The sequence below is a fragment of the Procambarus clarkii genome, chromosome 26, assembly GCF_040958095.1.
Source record: "Procambarus clarkii isolate CNS0578487 chromosome 26, FALCON_Pclarkii_2.0, whole genome shotgun sequence".
Lineage (NCBI taxonomy): Eukaryota > Metazoa > Arthropoda > Malacostraca > Decapoda > Cambaridae > Procambarus > Procambarus clarkii.
This window is the reverse complement of record NC_091175.1, coordinates 17,571,442-17,599,339: the sequence shown is the minus strand read 5'-3', so window position 1 is coordinate 17,599,339 and position 27,898 is coordinate 17,571,442. Positions and strand designations below refer to the sequence as shown.

Here is a 27,898-nt window from a genome sequence, read left to right as displayed (position 1 = left end):
AGGTAAACTCAGAGGCCATGACACCTACATTCAGAGCCATCTTGCGGCAGACGAACGCAATTAGCTGATACAGAAAACGGACAGGGATAACGATTATAATTCAATTGTTTACATTCTATTGTCGGAGACATCGCCGCCGCTGTGGAACTTTTGGTTCTATAAAAAGCAATCCCAATATTACTGATGTGGGAAGCAGAGACTGTGTCATCATTAGAAACAGCTAATGCTTTTGACCGATGATCTGTTCACATATTATGCATGCCAGACCTATCCTGTGGATGGTAGTGGACTCCATACCCATCCTGTTGGCAGTAGTGGACCCCATATACATCCAGTGGGTGGTAGTTAACACCATACCCATCCCGTGGGTGGTATTGGACACCATACCCATCCTATGGGTGGTAGTGGATACCATACCCATCCTGTGGATGGTAGTGGACCCCAAACCCATCCCGTGGCCGGAAGTGGACCGCATACCCATTCCGTGGGTGGTAGTGGACCCCATACCCGTCTCTGGTGGTAATGGGAACACTGTCAGATGGCCTCCTGGTGGTAATGTGCACACTGTCAGATGGCCCCCTGGTGGTAATGTTGGCACTGTCAGGTGGCCCCCTGGTGGTAATGTTGGCACTGTCAGGTGGCCCCCTGGTGGTAATGTGCACACTGTCAGGTGGCCCCCTGGTGGTAATGTTGGCACTGTCAGGTGGCCCCCTGGTGGTAATGTGCACACTGTCAGGTGGCCCCCTGGTGGTAATGTTGGCACTGTCAGGTGGCCCCCTGGTGGTAATGGGAACACTGTCAGGTGGCCCCTGGTGGTAATGTGAACACTGTCAGGTGGCCCCTGGTGGTAATGTGCACACTGTCAGGTGGCCCTCTGGTGGTAATATTGGCACTGTCAGGTGGCCCCCTGGTGGTAATGGGAACACTGTCAGGTGGCCCCTGGTGGTAATGGGAACACTGTCAGGTGGCCCCTGGTGGTAATGTGCACACTGTCAGGTGGCCCCTGGTGGTAATGTTGGCACTGTCAGGTGGCCCCCTGGTGGTAATGGGAACACTGTCAGGTGGCCCCTGGTGGTAATGGGAACACTGTCAGGTGGCCCCCTGGTGGTAATGTTGGCACTGTCAGGTGGCCCCCTGGTGGTAATGGGAACACTGTCAGGTGGCCCCTGGTGGTAATGTGAACACTGTCAGGTGGCCCCTGGTGGTAATGTTGGCACTGTCAGGTGGCCCCCTGGTGGTAATGTTGGCACTGTCAGGTGGCCCCCTGGTGGTAATGGGAACACTGTCAGGTGGCCCCTGGTGGTAATGTTGGCACTGTCAGGTGGCCCCCTGGTGGTAATGGGAACACTGTCAGGTGGCCCCCTGGTGGTAATGTTGGCACTGTCAGGTGGCCCCCTGGTGGTAATGGGAACACTGTCAGGTGGCCCCTGGTGGTAATGGGAACACTGTCAGGTGGCCCCTGGTGGTAATGGGAACACTGTCAGGTGGCCCCTGGTGGTAATGTTGGCACTGTCAGGTGGCCCCCTGGTGGTAATGGGAACACTGTCAGGTGGCCCCTGGTGGTAATGGGAACACTGTCAGGTGGCCCCCTGGTGGTAATGTTGGCACTGTCAGGTGGTCCCCTGGTGGTAATGGGAACACTGTCAGGTGGCCCCCTGGTGGTAATGGGAACACTGTCAGGTGGCCCCTGGTGGTAATGGGAACACTGTCAGGTGGCCCCCTGGTGGTAATGGGAACAGACTAACAAATGAGAAACGGAAAACGAAAATCATGACCTTTGACCTGTCTGTGATTTTAAGCTCCGTCTTGTAAGAGATTGCGAAGAGACAGACGGTAGTGGACCTCCAACCAAGACCAGGAGTCCTCAAACATTTATACAACTACTGGCGAAACCTGTACATCTTTTCTCGTTATGGCAGCTTAGTATATATATTTATTAAACAGTTTATGAGCTCCGGAGCACCACGTGGCTGTCTATAACAATAACAACCTCGAGTTGTAAACTCTCCAAGCTCGTATACGGTTCAATAGATGTAAACAAAAGCCGCCATGATGGGGTGGAAGATATATAGGTTTCGTAAGAGTAAATACTTGAAGCCTGGGGCCCTAGTCTCACGAGCCGACTACACAGCATCACACAAGACGACGAGGACAATCATCTCGGCAGAGATGAGATTAGAGGTATTGCAGCATCTCCCGTAGATTGGTACAACAATACCGTAGATTGGTACAACAATACCGTAGATTGGTACAACAATACCCTCTGATGTACGACTCTCTCCCCGCCCGCTCGTGTTTACCTGCGACGGGGCCCACCCACCACAAGTGTCAAGTCAAATTCTTCAAGGTACACCTTGAGCTCCTGAAGAAGGGGCCTCAAAATGTAGAGTGGAAGCTTCAAGTGGACCTTTAGAAACCAGGAGTGTGGTCTCAAGGCGACGGGGAGCCTCGGCCAGCGACCCTCAGCCACCATCCAGCGCTGAAGGATGGACCCACAGCTGGTGATGGGGCAATGAGGCTCTTTGATGGGGGGGGGGGGGGTTGGCCTCGAGGGACGGCTCAGAGGTTGGCCTCGAGGGACGGATCAGAGGTTGGCCTCGAGGGACGGATCAGAGGTTGGCCTCGAGGGACGGATCAGAGGTTGGCCTCAAGGAATGGGTGAGAGGTTGGCCTCAAGGGACGGCTCAGAGGTTGGCCTCAAGGAATGGGTGAGAGGTTGGCCTTCAAGGCATGGGTGAGAGGTTGGCCTCAAGGCAAGGGTGAGAGGTTGGCCTTCAAGGCATGGGTGAGAGGTTGGCCTCAAGGAATGGGTGAGAGGTTGGCCTCAAGGCAAGGGTGAGAGGTTGGCCTTCAAGGCATGGGTGAGAGGTTGGCCTCAAGGCATGGGTGAGAGGTTGGCCTCAAGGCATGGGTGAGAGGTTGGCCTTAAGGCATGGGGTGAGAGGTTGACCCTCAAGGCATGGGGTGAGAGGTTGACCCTCAAGGCATGGGGTGAGAGGTTGACCCTCAAGGCATGGGTGAGAGGTTGACCCTCAAGGCATGGGGTGAGAGGTTGACCCTCAAGGCATGGGGTGAGAGGTTGACCCTCAAGGCATGGGTGAGAGGTTGGCCTCAAGGCATGGGTGAGAGGTTGGCCCTCAAGGCATGGGGTGAGAGGTTGGCCTCAAGGCATGGGTCAGAGGTTGGCCCTCAAGGCATGGGTGAGAGGTTGGCCCTCAAGGCATGGGTGAGAGGTTGACCCTCAAGGCATGGGGTGAGAGGTTGACCCTCAAGGCATGGGGTGAGAGGTTGACCCTCAAGGCATGGGGTGAGAGGTTGACCCTCAAGGCATGGGTGAGAGGTTGGCCCTCAAGGCATGGGTGAGAGGTTGACCCTCAAGGCATGGGGTGAGAGGTTGACCCTCAAGGCATGGGGTGAGAGGTTGACCCTCAAGGCATGGGGTGAGAGGTTGACCCTCAAGGCATGGGTGAGAGGTTGGCCCTCAAGGCATGGGTGAGAGGTCGTCTACTGGTCCACGGTCCTTCATGGTAGACTGGTTCGTATTTGTCAAGATCTCAATATTGGGTGGATGCGCCCTTATAGCAGCGAACCGTGTATTTAACTAAGCCCTTCCCGCTGAATATCTCCGCTTAACAGAGTCACGATTGCATATCTTCCTTTCTCTCTCTCTGATTGGCTGAATTTTCCGAGCTGGATTGTCTCCAGTTTGGACTGATCCTAACTGGATTAAGTCTCGTAGACTTGATCTAGGTTGAGGCATAGTGAAATTCACACCAGTTGCTCCATCTATCATCATTCTATTATGCAGGAAGTACCGCACGTCTATGGGTCATCCAATAATGTTAGCAGACTTCTAGATGTCACCACTGCTAGGCTTAGGCTCGGCTACAAGTACATCTGGGTGTTAGTAACATCTGCTGATGTAGATTTGACTAAATGTAAACTCTGTCAGCAGAACTATTCGCATACTTTGCGTCATTATATAATGGAATGTGAAAAAATCGCGGAATTCAGAGATAACACCATCAATGGTGTCCAAGAAATGTGTAAGTACTTCATTCATAATGATGTGCTGCCGGGAATCTTAGCGAAGTATCCAAAATTTGTTGACTGTAGGTGCAGCCTGCACATGACTGTAAAGCTGCCGCCCAGTTGGGTGGGTGTGGAGCACATGACTGTAAAGCTGCCGCCCAGTTGGGTGGGTGTGGAGCACATGACTGTAAAGCTGCCGCCCAGTTGGGTGGGTGTGGAGCACATGACTGTAAAGCTGCCGCCCAGTTGGGTGGGTGTGGAGCACATGACTGTAAAGCTGCCGCCCAGTTGGGTGGGTGTGGAGCACATGACTGTAAAGCTGCCGCCCAGTTGGGTGGGTGTGGAGCAAGACTAGTAACTGTGTGACTCACCGTAGATGTAAAGTGCCTTATATAGTGACTGTTGTGAGCCTCTTGTTGAATCACATTTGATATAAAAAGATTACTAATATATCAATGTATTTGTATAAATGATTGTATATTTGTGTAAATGATTGTATATTTGTGTAAATGATTGTATATATATGTAAATGATTGATTGTTTCTGAGCCCATTATGTGCCTCTGTAACCCATACCACCATTGCCTATGGGATGGGTAAGGAGGTGCACAATGAAGAAAGAAATTGAAAATTGAAAATTGAAAATTCCCTCCATAATGAACTTGCAAGATAACGAGAGGTTGACCTCCAAGGATGAGAAGGGAAGGAAACTATCAGGGGAAAGCACCAAGCTATTAATTACGACTATATAACCCTTGGAAGGGGGTCAGGATAAGGATTTGGGATGGGACGGCGGGAAAGGAATGGTGCCCCAACCACTTGGTGAACGGTCAGGGGATTGAACGCCGACCTGCATGAAGCGAGACCGTCGCTCTACCGTCCAGCCCAAGTGGTTAGACTCGAAGGATGAGATAGAGAGGTTTAATTCTACGCTTCCATACACCTTCCATACGCCTTATATACACCAGCACATGTGTATTAATATGCAAAAACATGTTATATAACACCCTTGGCAATACGATATAACCTTATCGATATATAATATCGATATCGATATTATCGATATATAACGATATACGATATCATATAACATCTTCTATATACGATCTAACATATTTTATACGACTCAACGACCCTGTCGACACGTTCTGACCACGTCTATACGATCTAACAGCTGTACGATGTTTCGCAGGTACGACCAGGTGACGGTACGCAGGTACGACCAGGTGACGGTACGCAGGTACGACCAGGTGACGGTACGCAGGTACGACCATCCGACGGTACGCAGGTACGACCATCCGACGGTACGCAGGTACGACCAGCCGACGGTACGCAGGTACGACCATCCAACGTTACGCAGGTACGACCACCCGACGGTACGCAGGTACGACCACCCGACGGTACGCAGGTACGACCAGCCGACGGTACGCAGGTACGACCAGCCGACGGTACGCAGGTACGACCATCCGACGGTACGCAGGTACGACCAACCGACGGTACGCAGGTACGACCATCCGACGGTACGCAGGTACGACCAGCCGACGGTACGCAGGTACGACCATCCGACGGTACGCAGGTACGACCAGCCGACGGTACGCAGGTACGACCATCCGACGGTACGCAGGTACGACCATCCGACGGTACGCAGGTACGACCAACCGACGGTAAGCAGGTACGACCATCCGACGGTACGCAGGTACGACCATCCGACGGTACGCAGGTACGACCACCCGACGGTACGCAGGTACGACCAGCCGACGGTACGCAGGTACGACCATCCGACGGTACGCAGGTACGACCACCAGACGGTACGCAGGTACGACCATCCGACGGTACGCAGGTACGACCACCCGACGGTACGCAGGTACGACCACCAGACGGTACGCAGGTACGACCAGCCGACAGTACGCCGGTACGAAGCGATGAAACAAAGTATTCTAACAGGTGTACCAAGACCAGGTACCAGCAAGGGCCCTGCAGAGCCTGGGCCGTGAGCTAGAGCCCCACACAGAGCATGACTGAACACAGAGCCTCTGACAAGATCAACACTACCGTCTTGAGAGATATCTTACAGATTTTTCACCCTAAAACGAACGAGCGATTTTCGTGTATTTTCAACTGAACCGCGCACGATATCACTGTTTTATTTCCATTAAACCTAATCTCTTCTCTTGGAAAGCCTGAATGTATTAAACCAACATGAAAGAAACGATTGAAATCGATGAAGAGGGCTATGTACACTGGTGTCTAATATCTCTCTAAATTTGTCTAAATCAATCTCAAGATACATTATCCAGCTCTTCCTTTCTCACTGATTTCTTTCGGCAATTTTGATTATGGGTCACTTTTTTCATCTCTCTCTACATCCACATTTCCCTTCCCCCCCCCCATCTTTAATCCCAGCATCCCCATCTTTAACCCCCAGCATCCCCATCTTTAACCCCCAGCATCCCCATCTTCCTGTTTAGCATCTCTCTACAGCCTGCTCCTCCTCCTCTGGTGGAAGAAGAACTAAGCAAAGTAGCATTACCTCCATTCCCCAACACCTGAAGCTGCCTATTAATCATTCATTAATTACACAGCAAACTCACTCGACGCTAAACACACGCATTCAATCGCTACTCGGCCGGTGGGGGCCACGTTGGCGCTGGGTACGCTAGTGGGGTGGGCAGGGTAGGTTCTGAGGGCATGGGTACGCTAGTGGAGTGGGCAGGGTGGGTTCTTAGGGCATGGGTATGCTAGTGGAGTGGGCAGGGTAGGTTCTGAGGGCATGGGTACGCTAGTGGAGTGGGCAGGGTGGGTTCTTAGGGCATGGGTATGCTAGTGGAGTGGGCAGGGTGGGTTCTGAGGGCATGGGTATGCTGGTGGGGTGGGCAGGGTGGGTTCTGAGGGCATGGGTACGCTGGTGGAGTGGGCAGGGTGGGTTCTGAGGGCATGGGTATGCTGGTGGGGTGGGCAGGGAGGGTTCTGAGGGCATGGGTATGCTGGTGGGGTGGGCAGGGAGGGTTCTGAGGGCATGGGTACGCTAGTGGAGTGGGCAGGGAGGGTTCTGAGGGCATGGGTACGCTAGTGGAGTGGGCAGGGTGGGTTCTGAGGACATGGGTACGCTGGTGGAGTGGGCAGGGTGGGTTCTGAGGGCATGGGTACGCTGGTGGAGTGGGCAGGGTGGGTTCTGAGGGCATGGGTACGCTGGTGGGGTGGGCAGGGAGGGTTCTTAGGGCATGGGTATGCTGGTGGAGTGGGCAGGGTGGGTTCTGAGGGCATGGGTATGCTGGTGGGGTGGGCAGGGTAGGTTCTGAGGGCATGGGTACGCTAGTGGAGTGGGCAGGGTGGGTTCTTAGGGCATGGGTATGCTAGTGGAGTGGGCAGGGTGGGTTCTGAGGGCATGGGTACGCTGGTGGGGTGGGCAGGGAGGGTTCTTAGGGCATGGGTATGCTGGTGGAGTGGGCAGGGTGGGTTCTGAGGGCATGGGTATGCTGGTGGGGTGGGCAGGGTGGGTTCTGAGGGCATGGGTACGCTAGTGGAGTGGGCAGGGTGGGTTCTGAGGGCATGGGTATGCTAGTGGGGTGGGCAGGGTGGGTTCTGAGGGCATGGGTATGCTCCCAGAGAGGGCAGGGAGGGTTTTGAGGGCATGGGTATGCTCCCAGAGAGGGCAGGGAGGGTTCTTAGGGCATGGGTATGCTGGTGGGGTGGGCAGGGTGAGTTCTGAGGGCATGGGTATGCTGGTGGAGTGGGCAGGGTGGGTTCTAAGGGCATGGGTATGCTGGTGGAGTGGGCAGGGTGGGTTCTGAGGGCATGGGTATGCTCCTGGAGAGGGCAGGGAGGGTTCTTGGGCATGGGTATGCTGGTGGGGTGGGCAGGGAGGGTTCTTAGGGCATGGGTATGCTGGTGGGGTGGGCAGGGTGGGTTCCTAGGGCATGGGTATGCTGGTGGAGTGGGCAGGGTGGGTTCTGAGAGCATGGGTATGCTCCTGGAGAGGGCAGGGAGGGTTCTTAGGGCATGGGTATGCTGGTGGGGTGGGCAGGGAGGGTTTTTAGGGCATGGGTGTGCTAGTGGAGTGGGCAGGGTGGGTTCTGAGGGCATGGGTATGCTGGTGGAGTGGGCAGGGTGGGTTCTGAGGGCATGGGTATGCTCCTGGAGAGGACAGGGAGGGTTCTTAGGGCATGGGTATGCTGGTGGGGTGGGCAGGGAGGGTTCTGAGGGCATGGGTATGCTCCTGGAGAGGGCAGGGAGGGTTCTTAGGGCATGGGTATGCTGGTGGGGTGGGCAGGGAGGGTTCTTAGGGCATGGGTATGCTCCAGGAGAGGGCACGGGGTTTAACTATCATTGTTGACAATGCAAACCTTGTTCCCTCGTAACGAGTGATGCGCAGACTCTGCTGGTCACTCCTGCGCAGCCTAACTGACCAACGTCCCAATTGGTTAAGATGGATGTTAAATGTGCACATATTTACCATGTTAGTGGGGCACTACTGCTTGTTAATGAGGAATGTCTGGTGGGTAATGACTCTCTGGGTCATTCATTAACTCTGGGTAATGAATAATAGCACAGTAGTCTACGTTCTCGGCTGACAATGGAGAGACCTTTGGGTTCAATTCCACCATAAAGGTCAGAAGGAATAGACACGTTTCCTGATACTCCTGTTCACCTAACATTAAATAGGTACCTGGGAGTTAGACAGCTGCTACGGGCTGCTTCCTGGAGGAAATGTAACAAAAAGGAGGCCTGGTCGAGGACCGGGCCGCGGGGACGCTAAGCCCCGGAATCACCTTAAGGTAACCATTTCTTTTATGCAAAAATTGGAAAGTGTGTTGAGGGGAAGGGAAGTATTTCTGGCTGATGAGAAGTATTTCTTTCCTCTCGTAGAGAGAGGAGAGTATTTCTTGCTGACGTGTTTGGTACATTAGGTCATTATATTGAAGGTCATTAGAGTGTAATTAATATTACTGGTGTTGTTATGAGGTTTCAGTGTGCCTGGGCGTTATTATTATTATTATAAATATCATCAGTGGCATCATTATATCAACGTCGTCATTATTGACGTCATTATCAACGCTATCACCATCAACGTCATCTTCCACAACACCATCAACAGCGCCGTTACCATCACCATCATCTAACAACACCTAACCAGTCAATATGTGCTCCCGAGATCAACATCTTCCCTATCCCAGACACCGGTAAACAGGTGTTCCAAGAAAACACTTCTACAAGATTCGCGCCAAAATTCTTCTGCGATATTCCCGCCAAAATTCTCCTTCGAAATTCGCGCCAAAATTCCACAAATTTAAACACGCATTCACCCGGTTACAAAACTTAAAAACAAAACAAAAACGTTCGAAAAATTTAAACAAGACACGAAAATCTTAAATTAAATCAGCACAATATATAAAAAAAAAAGTCCAGCGAGAAGAAACATGAATTGATGAATATAAAATCAGGCAAAAATATCAAATAAAAGAAACCGGCGCGAGGGGTGACCATTTATTACTCTGAGTGTGTTGTGGTGGAGGCCGAGGGGGACCGGAAGACCCTCTACGTCACCCTCCAGGGCGGGAAATGACGTATTGGCGCCTGAAGAACCTCTCGTCCCCAGCCCTTCACAGAAGCTAGCCAATCAACGGCGGGGATCGAAGGCCTCTCATCCGGGGCCCTCGAGATAAGCCAGCCAATCAGGCACGTTCGATCCTGGCTCATTTGGCGGGAGAAGAACGAGAGGCTTGGCGCTCTCACCAGAGGCTTTGGTCAGCTCTAGTCTGCTCTCTGGACAAAGGCAGTCGACATACAAGCTCTCACAAGTCAAGCCTGGCCCCGCACCGGGCTTGGGGAGGAGAACAACTCTCAGAACCCTATACAGGTACAATCCAGGTACATACCTGGTTTGGTCTTCTGTCTTCTCTGTAACAAGCCACGGTGTTCAAGATATCTCATCTCAGTATTTCTAAAACCATCTTACTTATGTCAGTACATCTGAAGATATCTTATTTATTACTATATATGTAGATATTGTGCTAATCAATATATCTCAAGATATCTTATCTTAATATATCTGAAGATATCTTATCCTAATATATCTGAAGATATCTTATTATATCTGAAGATATCTTATTATATCTTCAGATGTCTTAATATATCTAAAGGTATCTTATGTCAACCAACAAAAAATATATTCTTACTGACATATTAAATTAGCAAATTAAATTGGACATATTAGCATATTAAAACTACCAATCAGGATATCTCAGATATCACAAAGTATATCAGTGGCTTCAGCATATCCCGTCTAAGTATATTACACATATTGTTTCATCCACAGTCCAAACTGATTATGACCAATAAAATATTAAACAAAAGTGGCCAATAATCTTCTATATAAATATGGCCAATACACTCCTATATAAATATGGTCAATAAATGGTTATATAGATAGCAGCTTTTATATAACTAATGTGTGTTTATGTCCCAAGAAGTATAAAATAATTATATATAAAATAGTTTATTGGACATGTAGAAATCTTGGCCAAAATAGGCTTTTTTTTTTTTGTTTGTGACCTGTTTAACTTCTTTTTTTTTTTAACTTATTTAACCATCTATAAAAGATGTATCTTAATAAAAATACATTCTTGTATAAATAATACATCAGGCGAAGCTTAAATTTTCAATAAATAATTTCGAATTTTCAGGCAAGAACGTCAGTAGAATATGATATGAGCAGGAATCAAAACTTACCCAGAAAAGTTTTAGTAGCGACGGTCTCGCGTTATGCAGGTCGGCGTTCAATCCCCGACCGTCCACCAAGTGGCTGGGGGACCATTCCTTTCCCTCGTCCCATCCCAAATCCTTATCCGATGCCAATTCAGGATAGCGAGAGAAGAGGTCCCTGAATTTGAAAACATTGCGGGCAAGAGGAACATTTTAGAGTGGCGGGTTGCCCGTTGTTCCGGTTTTCTGCTCCAGCGGCCATGAGAGCTGGAACAGTCAGGCGGCCGTTGTATGGAACACTTCCCCTGACTAATGGAACACTTCCCCTGACTTACGGAACACTTCCCCTGACTTACGGAACACTTCCCCTGACTTACGGAACACTTCCCCTGACTTACGGAACACTTCCCCTGACTTACGGAACACTTCCCCTGACTTACGGAACACTTCCCCTGACTTACGGAACACTTCCCCTGACTAATGGAACACTTCCCCTGACTAATGGAACACTTCCCCTGACTAATGGAACACTTCCCTTGACTAATGGAACACTTCCCCTGACTAATGGAACACTTCCCCTGACTTACGGAACACTCCTGTGTCGGTACTTGCTACTGCTCCTGTGGCAATGAGAGCCGGAGCAACAGACAGACAAGATGGATTGGTGTTACGAGCCTGGGGTCTAGGTATACTCTGAGCCATGTGTTACTTTAGGTTACTTGACTTTGATAATCAGAATATTGCGGCAGTTACAATAAGTAACACTGCAATAGATGTTTTTATTTCTACCACAGACGTGGCCAGACATTTACAATGCTAATCAGCATATATATACATTTTCTTCTGTCCTCCATGGACAGGGTGAGAGATCTGTTGAACATATAGTTCAGGGATTTATTGAACAATCAACCACAGAAGGTGATTATAGTGCTTTTAAAATCCTAATCTATCCTACAAACATAGATGGTAGTGACAATTGTCTGTACTCATCTAGTTGACCTTGCGGGGGTTGAGCTCTGGCTCTTTGGTCCCGCTTCTCAACTGTCAATCAACCGCGCCTATGTGTGTGGAGGGGCGCGGAGACTAGTGCCCAATCACTCCTACAGAACTACTCTCTCTGCAGACTATTGTCTGAACATATTGCACGACCTCCAAACATCCCAAATGAAAAAAAAAAAAAAAAAAAAAAAAAAAACCTTCGTGGATTCAATAGAATCTCAGGCTGCAATCCATGTTTTTTTTACCGTGTCGTGTATCCTAGTGGCCCAAGACGTGTACTTGGGAATACCCAGAGCATAGGTTCGAATCCCTATCACGGCTCCTACCGATTTTCTGTGTCCCAAATGTAATACATCATATTGTCCACGTTGTGTAGTGCCTTATTATTTATGGTCATCAATGATAAGCGACGGGAAGTGCTAAGATTAGTCGAGCCAAAAGAGAAATTCTAGTTGGATGTACTTGGCGGCGCCTGAGCCGCCAAGTTACAGAAACAAGGACAGCATGTAGTGAAGATGATTACAGTAATACAGAGGATCATGTGTAACTCAGATACAGTGATCTATCTTGAGGTGATTTCGGGGCTTAGCGTCCCCGCGGCCCGGTCCTCGACCAGGCCTCCTTTTTGTTACACACCCCCCAGGAAGCAGCCCGTAGCGGCTAACTCCCAGGTACCGGTTTACTGCTAGGTGAACAGGGGCATCATGGTGAAAGACACTCTGCCCATTTGTTTCCTCCTCCACCGGGGATCGAACCCGGAACCTCAGGACTATGAATCCCAAGCGCTGTCCACTCAGCCGTCCGGCCCCTAGCTGTCAGAAACTCTTCACTACAACTTAGAGGTTAGAAATTCCACACGAGCTGTGAAGTGGACTCGAACGTAAGCGCTTGGGTGTTCCCAGGCGCAGGCGATTTGTGTGTCACACTCTTGTCGATTTTCACTGTCTTCGTGCCTTCGTATAACCACCTTCACGGCACACTATCTTCGTCACATCTTTATAACCCATCCTCACTATGTCCATCTACACTACACTCGACCATCCTCATTAACGTAACCATCTTCACTAAATACTGCCTCCATCTCTTTAATCGTCATCACTAATTGAGCACCACTGGGTCTCCTATCTACAAACTTCTCTCTCCTTCACATCCTTCTCTACCTGCTCTTTCACCTTCCTTATCCATTATTACCTTTCTTCTCCTTCACCTCCTTCCCCTTACTTATCCTCGACCCTATCCCTCCTATGACCATTCCCGGACAAAGACCAGTCACCCTGCAAAGTTTGGTGAAACTAGCCTGAAGCGTCTGGTCATAAACCTTGACCAGACAGACAAACATTGTTGAATATTTTTATTATTGTCCTCAAACGCATATGAATATTTTCCATCTCTGCCACTCATAGTTTTATTGCAACTTATTCCCCCAAGACGCACTGGGCCAATCCGGAGTTGAGTACTCTGATGTCAAATTACCCGGTAGGTATGTTAGGTCCGCATCCAAGAAGATCAAGATCGTCGAGGACGACAATGGTAGTGCGCCGAAGAGCGGTGTTGAGTCCTCTCAGTGTAGCGCCAAGGTTCTACTTCTTCGTGATTCTTGTAATTATGCTTGACCACAAGCATATTCCCCCAAGACGCATTGGGCCTTTCCGGAGCTGAGTACTCTTATGTCCAGTTCCACAGCAGGTATGTTAGGTTCGCATCCAAGAAGATCAAGATCGTCGAGGACGACAATGGTAGTTCACCGAAGAGCGGTGTTTGGTCCTCTCAGTGTAGCGCCAAGGTTCTACTACTGCTTGATTCTTGTGATCAGTATTCTTGCTAGACCGCAGACCATCTGCAGACCAGCTAAAATTGCAGCCGTCTGCGTCGATTGTCAGCAGACCGGACTTCACCTCCAGGGAGTACTGTTGGTGTCCGGTCATGGGGATGTGGCCGGCACCTCTGTGCATACATAGCTTAAGTACCAGTGCCTTATGAACAAATCCACAAGGGCCGTGACGAAGATACCAGTACCTTATATTTTATTTATAAAAGGCCACGGAAGTTTGTTCGACAAACCCTTATGGTGATCCAGAGCCTCCGAAGCGATCCAGAAGCCGAGCGGGGTTCTAGAACCGTTGAAGTGAACCAAGCAGACCACAGACGAACCACAGTGAGACCACTGATCCAGGTGTTAGAGAGAGCGCACAGAAAACCACAGGTGGACAACAGAGGGGCCCCTCATTCGGTCCACAGAGGGGCCCACGGGGACACTCCAGAGGGCCCATATATATATATACGCCACGGTAGGACCCCACGACGGACCTCGACGGGACCATGACAGGACCAAAGGGGACCACAGAGGCGCCACAGCACGCCTGTTTAGTGACCAAATATTCCCCATTGTCGTCAAAGGCCATCGAATGGAAATTTGTGAGGCGTTCTTCCCCTTGATAATAATAATACTCCTTGATGGGGCATGGGGGAGGGGGTAGTGGGTAATGGGGGGAGGGGGTAGTGGGTAATGGGGGGAGGGGGGTAGTGGGTAATGGGGGGAGGGGGTAGTGGGTAATGGGGGAGGAGGAGGTAGTGGAGGAGAGACTATAGATGAGAAAGAGGAATAAGGGACATGAGAGAAGAAATGCAGAATGAACGAAGAAAGACTAGTGGAAGGAAGGGGGTGTGGAGGTCTGGAAGGTTGGGGAGAAGGGGTTCAACCCCATCTATAGCCTGTGAGAGGCTGGAGAAAGGGGTCGGCGGTGAGGGGGAAGGTGCTGAAGGGAGATGGGTGTGAAGGAGAACTGCTGAAGGGCTTCCACAGATACTCTCACAATATACAGCTTCATACACCAAACAGTTTAACTCAGCTTTGACACCTACGTGAGCGAGAAAATCGAAGTACCGATAGCTGCCTATCGACCAATCTTTTATACCATCAATAAAGCCGACCTGTTGAACGAATTAGTAATGCATTTAGTGTACACTCTTGTATGTCCTTTGAAGATATCCTCATACAGCACCCAGAGTCTGCCAGTGCAGGCTGCTGATTGCAAGGATCTGTATGACTAACCATCCTGTGTGATGGGGATGTTTAGTATCACATAGTTCTTGACACACACTGTACTCCCCTTCATATGATCTAGGACACTCAGACAAGCCTGATAAAACTTTCAAATTACCAACATAAAATGATCTGTTTTAATGTTTGGTGTGTGTGCGTGTGTGTGTGGTGTTTTAATATAGAGTAATGTTTGATGTGTGTGGTGTTCTATTAAAGAGACAGTAAGGTTTGATGTGTGTATGCTGTTTTATTAAAAAAAATAAGGTTTAGTGTGGCGATTTAATAAAGCGAGAGTAATGTTTGGTGTGTGGTGGTGGTTTAAAACACCACATACCAAACACTGCCCGTACTCTTTAGTGATAAAACAGCAGCAATGTTTGGTGTGTGCTGTACTAATAAAGAGGCAGTAATGAAAAGCGTCTATACTGACTGGAGCAGACGCAACACACGGGTATATTTTTTCTGCGATGTTAGCGGGCAGCGGCGGCCGCCAATATGACCGAGTTGCCCCTCGCTCTGTTGTCTTTTCCCGCTCTTTGGCCTAAAGGAAACAATGGCCGAACTCCGCCCGCCTCCCCGCCCCAAGTCCACCCACCCCGTCCACTATTCCACCCAGCCTGTCCACTAGTCCACCCAGCCTACCCAGTCCCAAACTCATATATTGCGGTCACTCACCCTTCACGCTACTGGCTATAGCGAACGCTGACCATGACGGATACTCAGCCACAGCGAAAACTCTTCGTTCTACTTCGTAGCACTTCGAAAAGTGCTACGTTCTGCACTTTCCGTACTGGGTGCTCGGTTATGGCAGCCACTTGCTACAACGACCACCAAGCTAGTACAGAAACTAGCTACACCCGTTCTCATGCTATTACCCACACCGGATACCGGATATAGCGACAGGCTCAGTACAGCAGCCATTATGGTATTACGAACTCTTGGTTAATTGGTCTCAGCCACTGATATCTGGTTATTTACATGAGGGCTACTATATTTAGTGGCCATGGTGGGGACAGGATGCCCGTGACTTGTCAAAGGTGTCCTATTATCACATGTATTTGCTATAATGGTCTCTTTCAGAACCAGATACACGGTTCTTATGTCCCATTCACACTGGCGACACTGTACACAGTATGTACCTGGATTGTACCTGGATGGGGTTCTGGAAGTACTTCTACTTCCCGAATCCGGTCTAAGGCCAGGCTTAACTTATGAGAACTTGATCCAACAGGCTGTTGCTTGGAGCGACGCGCAGACCCACCACAGCCTGGTTGGTCCGGCACATCTTGCAGAAACCTGTCTAATTTTGTTCTTTAAGACCACTTTTGTTCCGATAATATTTGTTATTCTTCCCGGGAGTGTGCTGAACAGTCGTGAACACCTGATGGTCATTGTGATGTTCTCTGATTGCGCCTTTGGCACCTCTACTCTTCACTGGCTCTATTCTCCGTATCCTATCATTTAGTTCATTCCAGTATGTTGTTATTTTACTGTGCAAATTTGGGACCAGGCCCGCCAGTATCTTCCATGTTTACATAATCTTGTTCTCTCTGGTCTCCTTTTCAGAGGAGAAAGGAGATACTGAAGGCGTCCTCGTTTTGAGAGCTCTCTCATTTTGAGAGCTCTCTCATTTTGAGAGCTCTCTCATTTTGAGAGCTCTCTCATTTTGAGAGCTCTCTCATTTTGAGAGCTCTCTCATTTTGAGAGCTCTCTCATTTTGAGAGCTCTCTCATTTAGAGAGCTCTCTCATTTTGAGAGCTCTCTCATTTTGAGAGCTCTCTCATTTTGAGAGCTCTCTCATTTTGAGAGCTCTCTCATTTAGAGAGCTCTGAGGCGTCCCCAATGCTTTAGCCCTGTGCGTGTCGTATATGTTCCCTGTACTCCCGCTATTTCAGAGAACATACGGTCATGTGGGAATAGGTGTTGGAGTCAGTGTGGGAAGAGGTGAGGGGATTTCGCAGGTGTGGGAGGTGTGGAGGCGAGGTGTGGGAGTTGGTGTGGGAGGACGAGGCCGTGGAGACCCCCCCCCACCCAACACCCCCTCCCACAGCAGAGGTGACAGATGCCCCAGCGTAGAGCAACACATTAACGTTGAGGAAGGAGTCCTCGCCACCCCCCTAGATGTGAACCCCTCTTGTTTATTACACGCTAATGACATTAACAACCCCGTCTCCTCCTCCTCCTCCTTGACGCCGCCAGTGTTGCTACTTGTCCTACTGCTCCTGGTACTGTTGCTGCCAGTGTTGCTACTTGTCCTACTGCTCCTGGTACTGTTGCCGCCAGTGTTGCTACTTGTCCTACTGCTCCTGGTACTGTTGCTGCCAGTGTTGCTACTTGTCCTACTGCTCCTGGTACTGTTGCTGCCAGTGTTGCTACTTGTCCTACTGCTCCTGGTACTGTTGCTGCCAGTGTTGCTACTTGTCCTACTGCTCCTGGTACTGTTGCTGCCAGTGTTGCTACTTGTCCTACTGCTCCTGGTACTGTTGCTGCCAGTGTTGCTACTTGTCCTGCTGCTCCTGGTACTGTTGCTGCCAGTGTTGCTACTTGTCCTACTGCTCCTCGTACTGTTGCTGCCAGTGTAGCTACTTGTCCTGCTCCTGGTACTGTTACTGCCAGTGTTGCTACTTGTCCTGCTCCTGCTCCTGGTACTGTTGCTGCCAGTGTAGCTACTTGTCCTACTGCTCCTGGTACTGTTGCTGCCAGTGTTGCTACTTGTCCTGCTGCTCCTGGTACTGTTACTGCCAGTGTTGCTACTTGTCCTGCTCCTGCTCCTGGTACTGTTGCAGCCAGTGTTGCTACTTGTCCTACTGTTCCTGGTACTGTTACTGCCAGTGTTGCTACTTGTCCTGCTCCTGGTACTGTTGCTGCCAGTGTTGCTACTTGTCCTGCTCCTGCTCCTGGTACTGTTGCTGCCAGTGTTGCTACTTGTTCTGCTCCTGGTACTGTTGCTGCCAGTGTTGCTACTTGTCCTGGTCCTGGTACTGTTGCTGCCAGTGTTGCTACTTGTCCTGCACCTGGTACTGTTGCTGCCAGTGTTGCTACTTGTCCTGCTCCTGGTACTGTTGCTGCCAGTGTTGCTACTTGTCCTGCTCCTGGTACTGTTGCTGCCAGTGTTGCTACTTGTCCTGCTCCTGGTACTGTTGCTGCCAGTGTTGCTACTTGTCCTGTTCCTGGTACTGTTGCTACCAGTGTTGCTACTTGTCCTGTTCCTGGTACTGTTGCTGCCAGTGTTGCTACTTGTCCTGCTCCTGGTACTGTTGCTGCCAGTGTTGCTACTTGTCCTGCTCCTGGTACTGTTGCTGCCAGTGTTGCTACTTGTCCTGCTCCTGCTCCTGGTACTGTTGCCGCCAGTGTTGTTACTTGTCCTATTGCTCCTGGTACTGTTGCTGCCAGTGTTGCTACTTGTCCTGCTCCTGGTACTGTTGCTGCCAGTGTTGCTACTTGTCCTGCTCCTGCTCCTGGTACTGTTGCCGCCAGTGTTGTTACTTGTCCTGTTGCTCCTGGTACTGTTGCCGCCAGTGTTGCTACTTGTCCTGCTCCTGGTACTGTTGCTGCTAGTGTTGCTACTTGTCCTGCTCCTGGTACTGTTGCTGCCAGTGTTGCTACTTGTCCTGTTCCTGGTACTGTTGCTACCAGTGTTGCTACTTGTCCTGTTCCTGGTACTGTTGCCGCCAGTGTTGCTACTTGTCCTGCTCCTGGTACTGTTGCTGCCAGTGTTGCTACTTGTCCTGCTGCTCCTGGTACTGTTGCTGCCAGTGTTGCTACTTGTCCTACTGCTCCTGGTACTGTTGCCGCCAGTGTTGCTACTTGTCCTGTTGCTCCTGGTACTGTTGCTGCCAGTGTTGCTACTTGTCCTGCTCCTGCTCCTGGTACTGTTACTGCCAGTGTTGCTACTTGTCCTACTCCTGGTACTGTTGCTGCCAGTGTTGCTACTTGTCCTGCTCCTGGTACTGTTACTGCCAGTGTTGCTACTTGTCCTACTCCTGGTACTGTTGCTGCCAGTGTTGCTACTTGTCCTGCTCCTGCTCCTGGTACTGTTGCTGCCAGTGTTGCTACTTGTCCTGCTGCTCCTGGTACTGTTGCTGCCAGTGTTGCTACTTGTCCTGCTGCTCCTGGTACTGTTGCTGCCAGTGTTGCTACTTGTCCTGCTCCTGCTCCTGGTACTGTTGCTGCCAGTGTTGCTACTTGTCCTACTCCTGGTACTGCCAGTGTTGCTACTTGTCCTGCTCCTGGTACTGTTACTGCCAGTGTTGCTACTTGTCCTACTGTTCCTGGTACTGTTGCTGCCAGTGTTGCTACATGTCCTGCTGCTCCTGGTACTGTTGCTGCCAGTGTTGCTACTTGTCCTGCTCCTGCTCCTGGTACTGTTGCTGCCAGTGTTGCTACTTGTCCTATTCCTGCTCCTGGTACTGTTGCTGCCAGTGTTGCTACTTGTCCTACTCCTGCTCCTGGTACTGTTGCTGCCAGTGTTGCTACTTGTCCTGCTTCTGGTACTGTTGCTGCCAGTGTTGCTACTTGTCCTGCTCCTGCTCCTGGTACTGTTGCTGCCAGTGTTGCTACTTGTCCTGCTCCTGGTACTGTTGCTGCCAGTGTTGCTACTTGTCCTGATCCTGGTACTGTTGCTGCCAGTGTTGCTACTTGTCCTGCTCCTGTTCCTGGTACTGTTGCTGCCAATGTTGCTACTTGTCCTGCTCCTGCTCCTGGTACTGTTGCTGCCAGTGTTGCTACTTGTCCTGCTCCTGGTACTGTTGCTGCCAGTGTTGCTACTTGTCCTGCACCTGGTACTGTTGCTGCCAGTGTTGCTACTTGTCCTGCTCCTGCTCCTGGTACTGTTGCTGCCAGTGTTGCTACTTGTCCTGCTCCTGGTACTGTTGCTGCCAGTGTTGCTACTTGTCCTGTTCCTGGTACTGTTGCTGCCAGTGTTGTTACTTGTCCTGCTCCTGGTACTGTTGCTGCCAGTGTTGTTACTTGTCCTGCTCCTGGTCCTGTTGCTGCCAGTGTTGCTACTAGTCCTACTCCTGTTCCTGGTACTGTTGCTGCCAGTGTTGCTACTTGTCCTGCACCTGGTACTGTTGCCGCCAGTGTTGCTACTTGTCCTGTTCCTGGTACTGTTGCTGCCAGTGTTGTTACTTGTCCTGCTCCTGGTACTGTTGCTGCCAGTGTTGTTACTTGTCCTGCTCCTGGTACTGTTGCCGCCAGTGTTGCTACTCGCCCCGCTCTTGTTCCTGTTCCTGGTACTGTTGCTACTTGTACCGTTGTTCGATGCTACTTGCTCCACTGCTCCTGGGGAGTCTATTGCATTTAAATACTGTGCTGGCATTGTGATATACACTTTGTCTGAGAGTTAGATCATCAAAAGTGTGTGTGTACTCACCTAGTTGTACTTGCGGGGGTTGAGCTCTGGCTCTTTGGTCCCGCCTCTCAACTGTCAATCATCTGGAGTACAGATTCCTGAGCCTACTGGGCTCTATCATATCTACACTTGAAACTGTGTATGGAGTCAGCCTCCACCACATCACTGCCTAATGCATTCCATCTGTGTGTGTGTGTGTGTGTGTGTGTGTGTGTGTGTGTGTGTGTGTGTGTGTGTGTGTGTGTGTGTGTGTGTGTGTGTGTGTGTGTGTATTTCCAGGGTTGACAGTCCGATCAGTCAGGATATGACAGTTCCTGGAGTTGACCAGCAGTTTAGACTGTGAAAGAGACGAGAGATGTTGAAATGGTGTTCAGTCATTTCTTTCTTGGTCTAAGTTATTGTAGCTCAGCTGAGTAACTATTTAGCTGAGTAACTAAACTTAATCTGTATTCTCGTAACCATTGGAGGGTCTGACAGCTGAGTGGACAGCGCTCGGGATTCGTAGTCCTAAGGTTCCGGGTTCGATCCCCGGCGGAGGCGGAAACAAATGGCCAGAGTTTCTTTTACCCTGATGCACCTGTTCGCCTACCAGTAAATCGGTACCTGGGAGTTAGACAGCTGCTACGGGCTGCTTCCTGGGGGTGTGTAACAAAAAGGAGGCCTGGTCGAAGAACGGGCCGCGGGGACGCTAAGCCCCGAAATCATCTCAAGATAATCTCAAGATAACCTCAAGATAACCCCTTACTAAAGCTGTACATCTTTATTAAACAGTCTATGAGCAAACACCACAAGATTGTTTATAACCATAATAACCTTGGGTTGTAAAGATTCGAACTTCACAACCTGTCTAATAAATGAAATTAATGCCGCTGAGATTGCTCAAAGATGCACAGGTTTCGAAACCGGAGGCGTGAGGGCGGTGTAGACAGTGATAACCAACAAACCCTCATTTCAGTTTCTTAATCAACTGGGTCGTTCCTCCCATTCATATCCCATAAATTTCCACCCTCAAAATCATTTTCAAAATTTCCTCGTGCATTATTTTTGGATCAAGTATTTCGATGCATTTCTTGAAACCCGTTTTCTTTTGTCTTCAGGAGAGACCTTGGTGAAAATTGGTTTCTAAACAGGTTATTAGTTACAGGTAATGTCATAAACGTGGTACATTTTTTTTTTTCTTGCAGGGATATTCCTGCGCGGGCCCTAAGCCTCTGGCTGGCCCACTGCGCGGGCCCCAAGCCTCTGGCTGGCCCACTGCGCGGGCCCCAAGCCTCTGGCTGGCCCACTGCGCGGGCCCCAAGCCTCTGGCTGGCCCACTAAGTGTTGCTTGTTTCTGTTTTACTTGGGCGGAGTATGAGTATTTATGACTCGTATGGTCGCTTCAGTAAGATTTTGCCATATGTGTTTAACAACTTCTTCTGCTCTGTTGAATCTAAGTTAAAATCTTAATGGGTTTGTAACTGTGCACTGTGTTAGATAATGTTCCAGTGGTCTGTTGGGCAAAAAGCGGTACAATCTACAATCGGGGCCTAGAATAGGGTACAATCTACAATCGAGGCCTAGAATAGGGTACAATTCACAATCGGGGCCTAAAATAGGGGTACAATCCACAATTGGGGCCTAGAATAGGGTACAATCGGGGCCTAGAATAGGGTACAATCCACAATCGGGGGCATAGAATAGGGTACAATCGGGGCCTAGAATAGAGTACAATCGGGGCCTAGAATAGGGTTCAATCGGGGCCTAGAATAAGGTACAATCGGGGCCTAGAATAGGGGTACAATCGGGGCCTAGAATAGGGTATAATCGGGGGCCTAGAATAGGGTACAATCGGGGCCTAGAATAGGGTACAATCGGGGCCTAGAATAGGGTACAATTGGGGCCTAGAATAGGGTACAATCGGAGCCTAGAATAGGGTACAATCGGAGCCTAGAATAGGGTACAATCGGGGCCTAGAATAGGGTACAATCGGGGCCTAGAATAGGGTACAATCGGAGCCTAGAATAGGGTACAATCGGAGCCTAGAATAGGGGTACAATCGGAGCCTAGAATAGGGGTACAATCGGGGCCTAGAATAGGGTACAATCGGGGGCCTAGAATAGGGGTACAATCGGGGCCTAGAATAGGGTACAATCGGGGCCTAGAATAGGGTACAATCGGGGCCTAGAATAGGGTACAATCGGGGCCTAGAATAGGGTACAATCGGGGCCTAGAATAGGGTACAATCGGAGCCTAGAATAGGGGTACAATCGGGGCCTAGAATAGGGTACAATCGGGGCCTAGAATAGGGTACAATCGGGGCCTAGAATAGGGTACAATCGGGGCCTAGAATAGGGTACAATCGGGGCCTAGAATAGGGTACAATCGGGGCCTAGAATAGGGTACAGTCGGGGCCTAGAATAGGGTACAATCGGAGCCTAGAATAGGGGTACAATCGGAGCCTAGAATAGGGGTACAATCGGGGCCTAGAATAGGGTACAATCGGGGCCTAGAATAGGGTACAATCGGGGCCTAGAATAGGGTACAATCGGGGCCTAGAATAGGGGTACAATCGGGGCCTAGAATAGGGGTACAATCGGGGCCTAGAATAGGGTACAATCAGAGCCTAGAATAGGGGTACAATCGGGGCCTAGAGTAGGGTACAATCTACATTCCGCAAACTTCAAAATAGCATCATAAGAACAGTTTGTCTTAGTAACAATTTCTCAACTTAACGATATAAGATATGTATATGTATATGTATATGTATATGTATAGAACGAGTTTGTTTACCTGGACACACTACAGTGACGTAGTTTGAAGGTGAATATGGTGAATGGTGGTTGAAGGCGGTTTGTGGTGGTGTGGTGGTGGTGTTGTATAGTGAAGACAGTGATGGGGGGGCCCTCTATATCTATAACAAGAACGATATATTGATCTCTTTGTTGTCAACGTTGCCTGAACGTTGTGTGTTGAGAACCCCCATTGATTCAAGCAGGTAAATATATACATATATATATTATATGTATATATGCCACCTCACTTATAAATCATGGGTGGAGCCGATCAATTATGCTTCGTAAGGAATCCTCGTACTCTTTTTCTCTCACTGCAAGTTGGATTATTTGAGAAGAGGTTGTAATTAATTAATCCCTTGACATAAAAGGTTAATCGCAGGTGGGACTCTGGCTTCACAACGCTTGCTCACACGAAGAGATGGTAATTTATCTTGCCCTGCCAACCAGAGCTGATCGAATTGTTTGGGCTTGCTAAACACACCTCCCCTCTCGCTAACCACCTCTTATTCCATTGTTCATTTCTCTCAATTTATCGCACGTTCCAATTTGTATATCCTAGTTCAAGATTTTGACTGTGATTCTTTCCCTTAATGTTTGGGGTTGAATGGTAAGTGGGTTGACTTCGATGTGACATTCTGAGTTCGACTTGATTTCTTCGTGAATAATGTTTCATTTTGCCAGCGGTAACTGAACTAAATCTACTTCTCTCTCTCTCTCTGTCTGCTGCTGTCAGCTGCTGCTGCTTCACACCTCGTGGCGGCGCCGCCCCCGTGTCTTGACCACCTCGGTGGATCGTGATGTGTGGTAGCCTCTTCAAGGCTCTCTGCGCCTCGCAAGTCACCATTTGAATTTCGCGCCAACTCTTCAAGTGACAGGTTGGACAACAGAGCGCACGGAAGATCCGCTAACAATTGTGTCTGTCGTTCGAGGCACTACTGGCCGGGGGGAGCTCAGCTTGTTTGATCATTTTTTTTTTTTACACACTTCCTGATTTATATTTATGGTTCTTTGGATTTGGATGAGTGATTAGCGCAAAAAATACATCGCAGATAAAGGCAAGAAATCGTTTCTGTTTGACTAAAGTTAACCGGATTATATCACAGCCGGTAGGCTAAAATTGTAATCCCCCCATGCGACAAAGTCCGTAGCATAGAACCGTCTCAAATCTCGCCGTCTGCAGACGTTAAACCCACGATAAGATGGGTCAAAAGTGGCTCCCTTATTCCTACCAAGATCTTGACCGTATCATGTTCACCGGTATTTGTGGAGAAGCCTGGAGACGAAGAATGCAAATACCGAAGTCAACACGACTTCGGGGGGGAGAAGGCTGGATGGATCTTGTGTGTGTGTGGGGGTGGTAGACAGCCCTCTCTGGCACTTCTGAGGTGCTCAACTACCTCAGGGTCTGGCTAGCCCGGTAAAAAATGCCAGAGCTGGCGAGTCATGCTGGAAGTGTTGCTAAACGGCTCCTGTCACCTCATGCTCGTCCTGACGGCAGGTTCATAATCCACACACACACACCTTACGCGGCTCTTGCCAGCTGATGTATTCAATGTTTATATATGCGCGATGTTTAGTCTGTTGGTCCTTTTTATGTGCATCTGATTGGTTCTATAATGTAGATACCATGATTTAGGTGTGTGTGTGTGTGTGTGTGTGTGTGTGTGTGTGTGTGTGTGTGTGTGTGTGTGTGTGTGTGTGTGTGTGTGTGTGTGTGTGTGTGTGTGTGTGTGTGTGTGTGTGTACTCACCTAATTGTGCTTGCGAGGGTTGAGCTCTGGCTCTTTGGTCCCGCCTCTCAACCGTCAATCAACTGATGTACAGATTCATGAGCCTACTGGGCTCTATCATACCTGTGTGTGTGTGTGTGTGTGTGTGTGTGTGTGTGTGTGTGTGTGTGTGTGTGTGTGTGTGTGTGTGTGTGTGTGTGTGTGTTTGTGTGTGTGTGTGTGTGTGTGTGTGTGTGTTTATTTACTATTTGTGTCTGCAGAATCGAGCTACTTAGCTCATGGACCCCGCCTTTCTAACCTATTTTTCCTCTATTATATCTACTACATATATGTCTCTCTAACACACACACACACACACACGCACACACACAAGTTCAACTCAAGTTGTTGTTCACACAAGTTCATGAAGTTCAACCCGAGTAAATGCAAAATTGAAGTTCAACCCGAGTAAATGCAAAGTAATGAAACTTGAAGTTCAACCCGAGTAAATGCAAAGTAATGAAACTAGGCAGTGGAAACAGGAGGCCAGGCACAGGATACAGAATAGGAGATGAAGTACTTAATGAAACAGACAGAGAGAAAGATCTAGGAGTTGATATCACACCAAACCTGTCTCCTGAAGCCCACATAAAGAGAATAACGTCTGCGGCATATGCGAGGCTGGCTAACATCAGAACGGCGTTCAGGAACCTGTGTAAGGAATCATTCAGAATCTTGTACACCACATATGTAAGACCAATCCTGGAGTATGCGGCCCCAGCATGGAGCCCGTACCTTGTCAAGCACAAGACGAAGCTGGAAAAAGTCCAAAGGTATGCTACTAGACTAGTCCCAGAACTAAGAGGCATGAGTTATGAGGAAAGGCTGCGGGAAATGCACCTCACGACACTGGAAGACAGAAGAGTAAGGGGGGACATGATCACAACCTACAAAATCCTCAGGGGAATCGACCGGGTAAACAAGGATGAACTTTTCAACACTGGTGGGACGCGAACAAGGGGACACAGGTGGAAGCTGAGTACCCAAATGAGCCACAGAGACGTTAGAAAGAACTTTTTCAGTGTCAGAGTAGTTAGCAAATGGAATGCATTAGGAAGTGATGTGGTGGAGGCTGACTCCATTCACAGTTTCAAATGTAGATATGATAGAGCCCAATAGGCTCAGGAATCTGTACACCAGTTGATTGACGGTTGAGAGGCGGGACCAAAGAGACAGAGCTCAACCCCCGCAAGCACAATTAGGTGAGTACAATTAGGTGAGTACACACACACACGCACCCACACACCCCCAGGAAGCAGCCCGTAGCAGCTGTCTAACTCCCAGGTACCTATTTACTGCTAGATAAACAGGAGCTCCAGAATTAAAAAAACTGCCCCTTTTTTCCGCCTCCGCCTGGGAATCGAACCCGGGCCCTTAAGACTACGACTCTAGAGCATGTGCGTGCGTGCATGAGAGAGAGAGAGAGAGAGAGAGAGAGAGAGAGAGAGAGAGAGAGAGAGAGAGAGAGAGAGAGAGAGAGAGAGAGAGAGAGAGAGAGAGAGAGATAGGTGTGTAGTTAGCATTTGAAAATACTTTTTATTTCTACTGACGAAGTTCATTATATACACCCTTGTATGAGGCTTATGGCAACACTGTGTATTTAATACACACGCATACATTACCAAGCTGGAAAGATAACACAGAATAGTATAATGTTTTGAATGGTACTTCCTCACCTGCTGTGGTGATTGGGCAACATTTACTCAAGCTGGTGACTCAGTATGTGGGTTTGTGACTCAGTATGTGGGTTTGTGACTCAGTATGTGGGGTTTGTGACGCAATATGTGGGTTTGTGACGCAATATGTGGGTTTGTGACTCAGTATGTGGGTTTGTGACTCAGTATGTGGGTTTGTGACTCAGTATGTGGGTTTGTGACGCAATATGTGGGTTTGTGACTCAGTATGTGGGTTTGTGACTCAGTATGTGGGTTTGTGACTCAGTATGTGGGTTTGTGACTCAGTATGTGGGTTTGTGACTCAGTATGTGGGTTTGTGACTCAGTATGTGGGTTTGTGACGCAATATGTGGGGTTTGTGACGCAATATGTGGGGTTTGTGACGCAATATGTGGGGTTGTGACTCAATATGTGGGGTTTGTGACGCAATATGTGGGGTTGTGACGCAATATGTGGGGTTTGTGACGCAATATGTGGGTTTGTGACGCAATATGTGGGTTTGTGACGCAATATGTGGGTTTGTGACGCAATATGTGGGGTTTGTGACGCAATATGTGGGGTTTGTGACGCAATATGTGGGTTTGTGACGCAATATGTGGGTTTGTGACGCAATATGTGGGGTTTGTGACGCAATATGTGGGTTTGTGACGCAATATGTGGGTTTGTGACGCAATATGTGGGTTTGTGACGCAATATGTGGGTTTGTGACGCAATATGTGGGGTTTGTGACGCAATATGTGGGGTTTGTGACGCAATATGTGGAGTTGACGCAACATATGTGGGTTTGTGACGCAAAATATGTGACTCAATACTCATCAATTACTCACCTTATTCATGAGTGTGTAAGCCTAACTGTGAGGACAGAGGCCTCATGAAACGTATGTGGGTATGAGAAACAAAATAATGAGTTGGAACAAATTGGCACAAAATCACCTTTGTTTGGACTGGTCGGTATAGCGTCGGCCTCGCTTCTTGCAGGGTCGGCGTTCGATCCCCGATGGTCGAAGGGTGTTGGGCACCGATCCTTCCCCCAATTATATCTTTTTTCTAATGTGTGTATTCACCTAGTTGTATTTACCTAGTTGTGCTTGCGGGGGTTGAGCTCTGCTCTTTCGGCCCGCCTCTCAACTGTCAATCAACTGTAATTAACTACTAACTAATTTTTTTTCTCCCACACACACACACACACCCAGGAAGCAACTCCGTAACAGCTGTCTAACTCCCAGGTACCTATTTATTGCTAGGTAACAGGGGTAGCAGGGTGAAAGAAACTTTGCCCATTTGTTTCTGCCTGGTCCGGGAATCGAACCCGGGCCACAGAATTACGAGCCCTGCGCGCTGTCCACTCAGCTACCAGACCTCCCTCACCCAAACACACACACACACAGTGTACTCACCTAGTTGTGCTTGCGGGGTCTGAGCTTTGGCTCTTTGGTCCCGCCTCTCAACCATCAATCAACTGGTGTACAGAGTCCTGAGCCTACTGGGCTCTATCATATCTACATTTGAAACTGTGTATGGAGTCAGCCTCCACCACATCACTGCCTAAT

At 49.2% G+C, this 27,898-nt stretch overlaps 1 protein-coding gene across 1 annotated transcript in view; it reads left to right on the top strand.

The window, feature by feature from the left end:
- Positions 1–3,013: 3,013 nt before the first annotated feature.
- The window catches only part of LOC123756645 (mucin-5AC-like), a 37,093-nt gene continuing 12,208 nt past the window's right edge, over positions 3,014–27,898 (top strand). Inside the window, exons 1-4 of the mRNA XM_069331505.1 lie at positions 3,014–3,207; positions 5,224–5,919; positions 17,059–19,841; positions 22,886–22,890. Of these exons, the coding sequence (XP_069187606.1) occupies positions 3,014–3,207; positions 5,224–5,919; positions 17,059–19,841; positions 22,886–22,890 (3,678 nt within the window). The remainder of the gene's footprint in view (positions 3,208–5,223; positions 5,920–17,058; positions 19,842–22,885; positions 22,891–27,898) is intronic.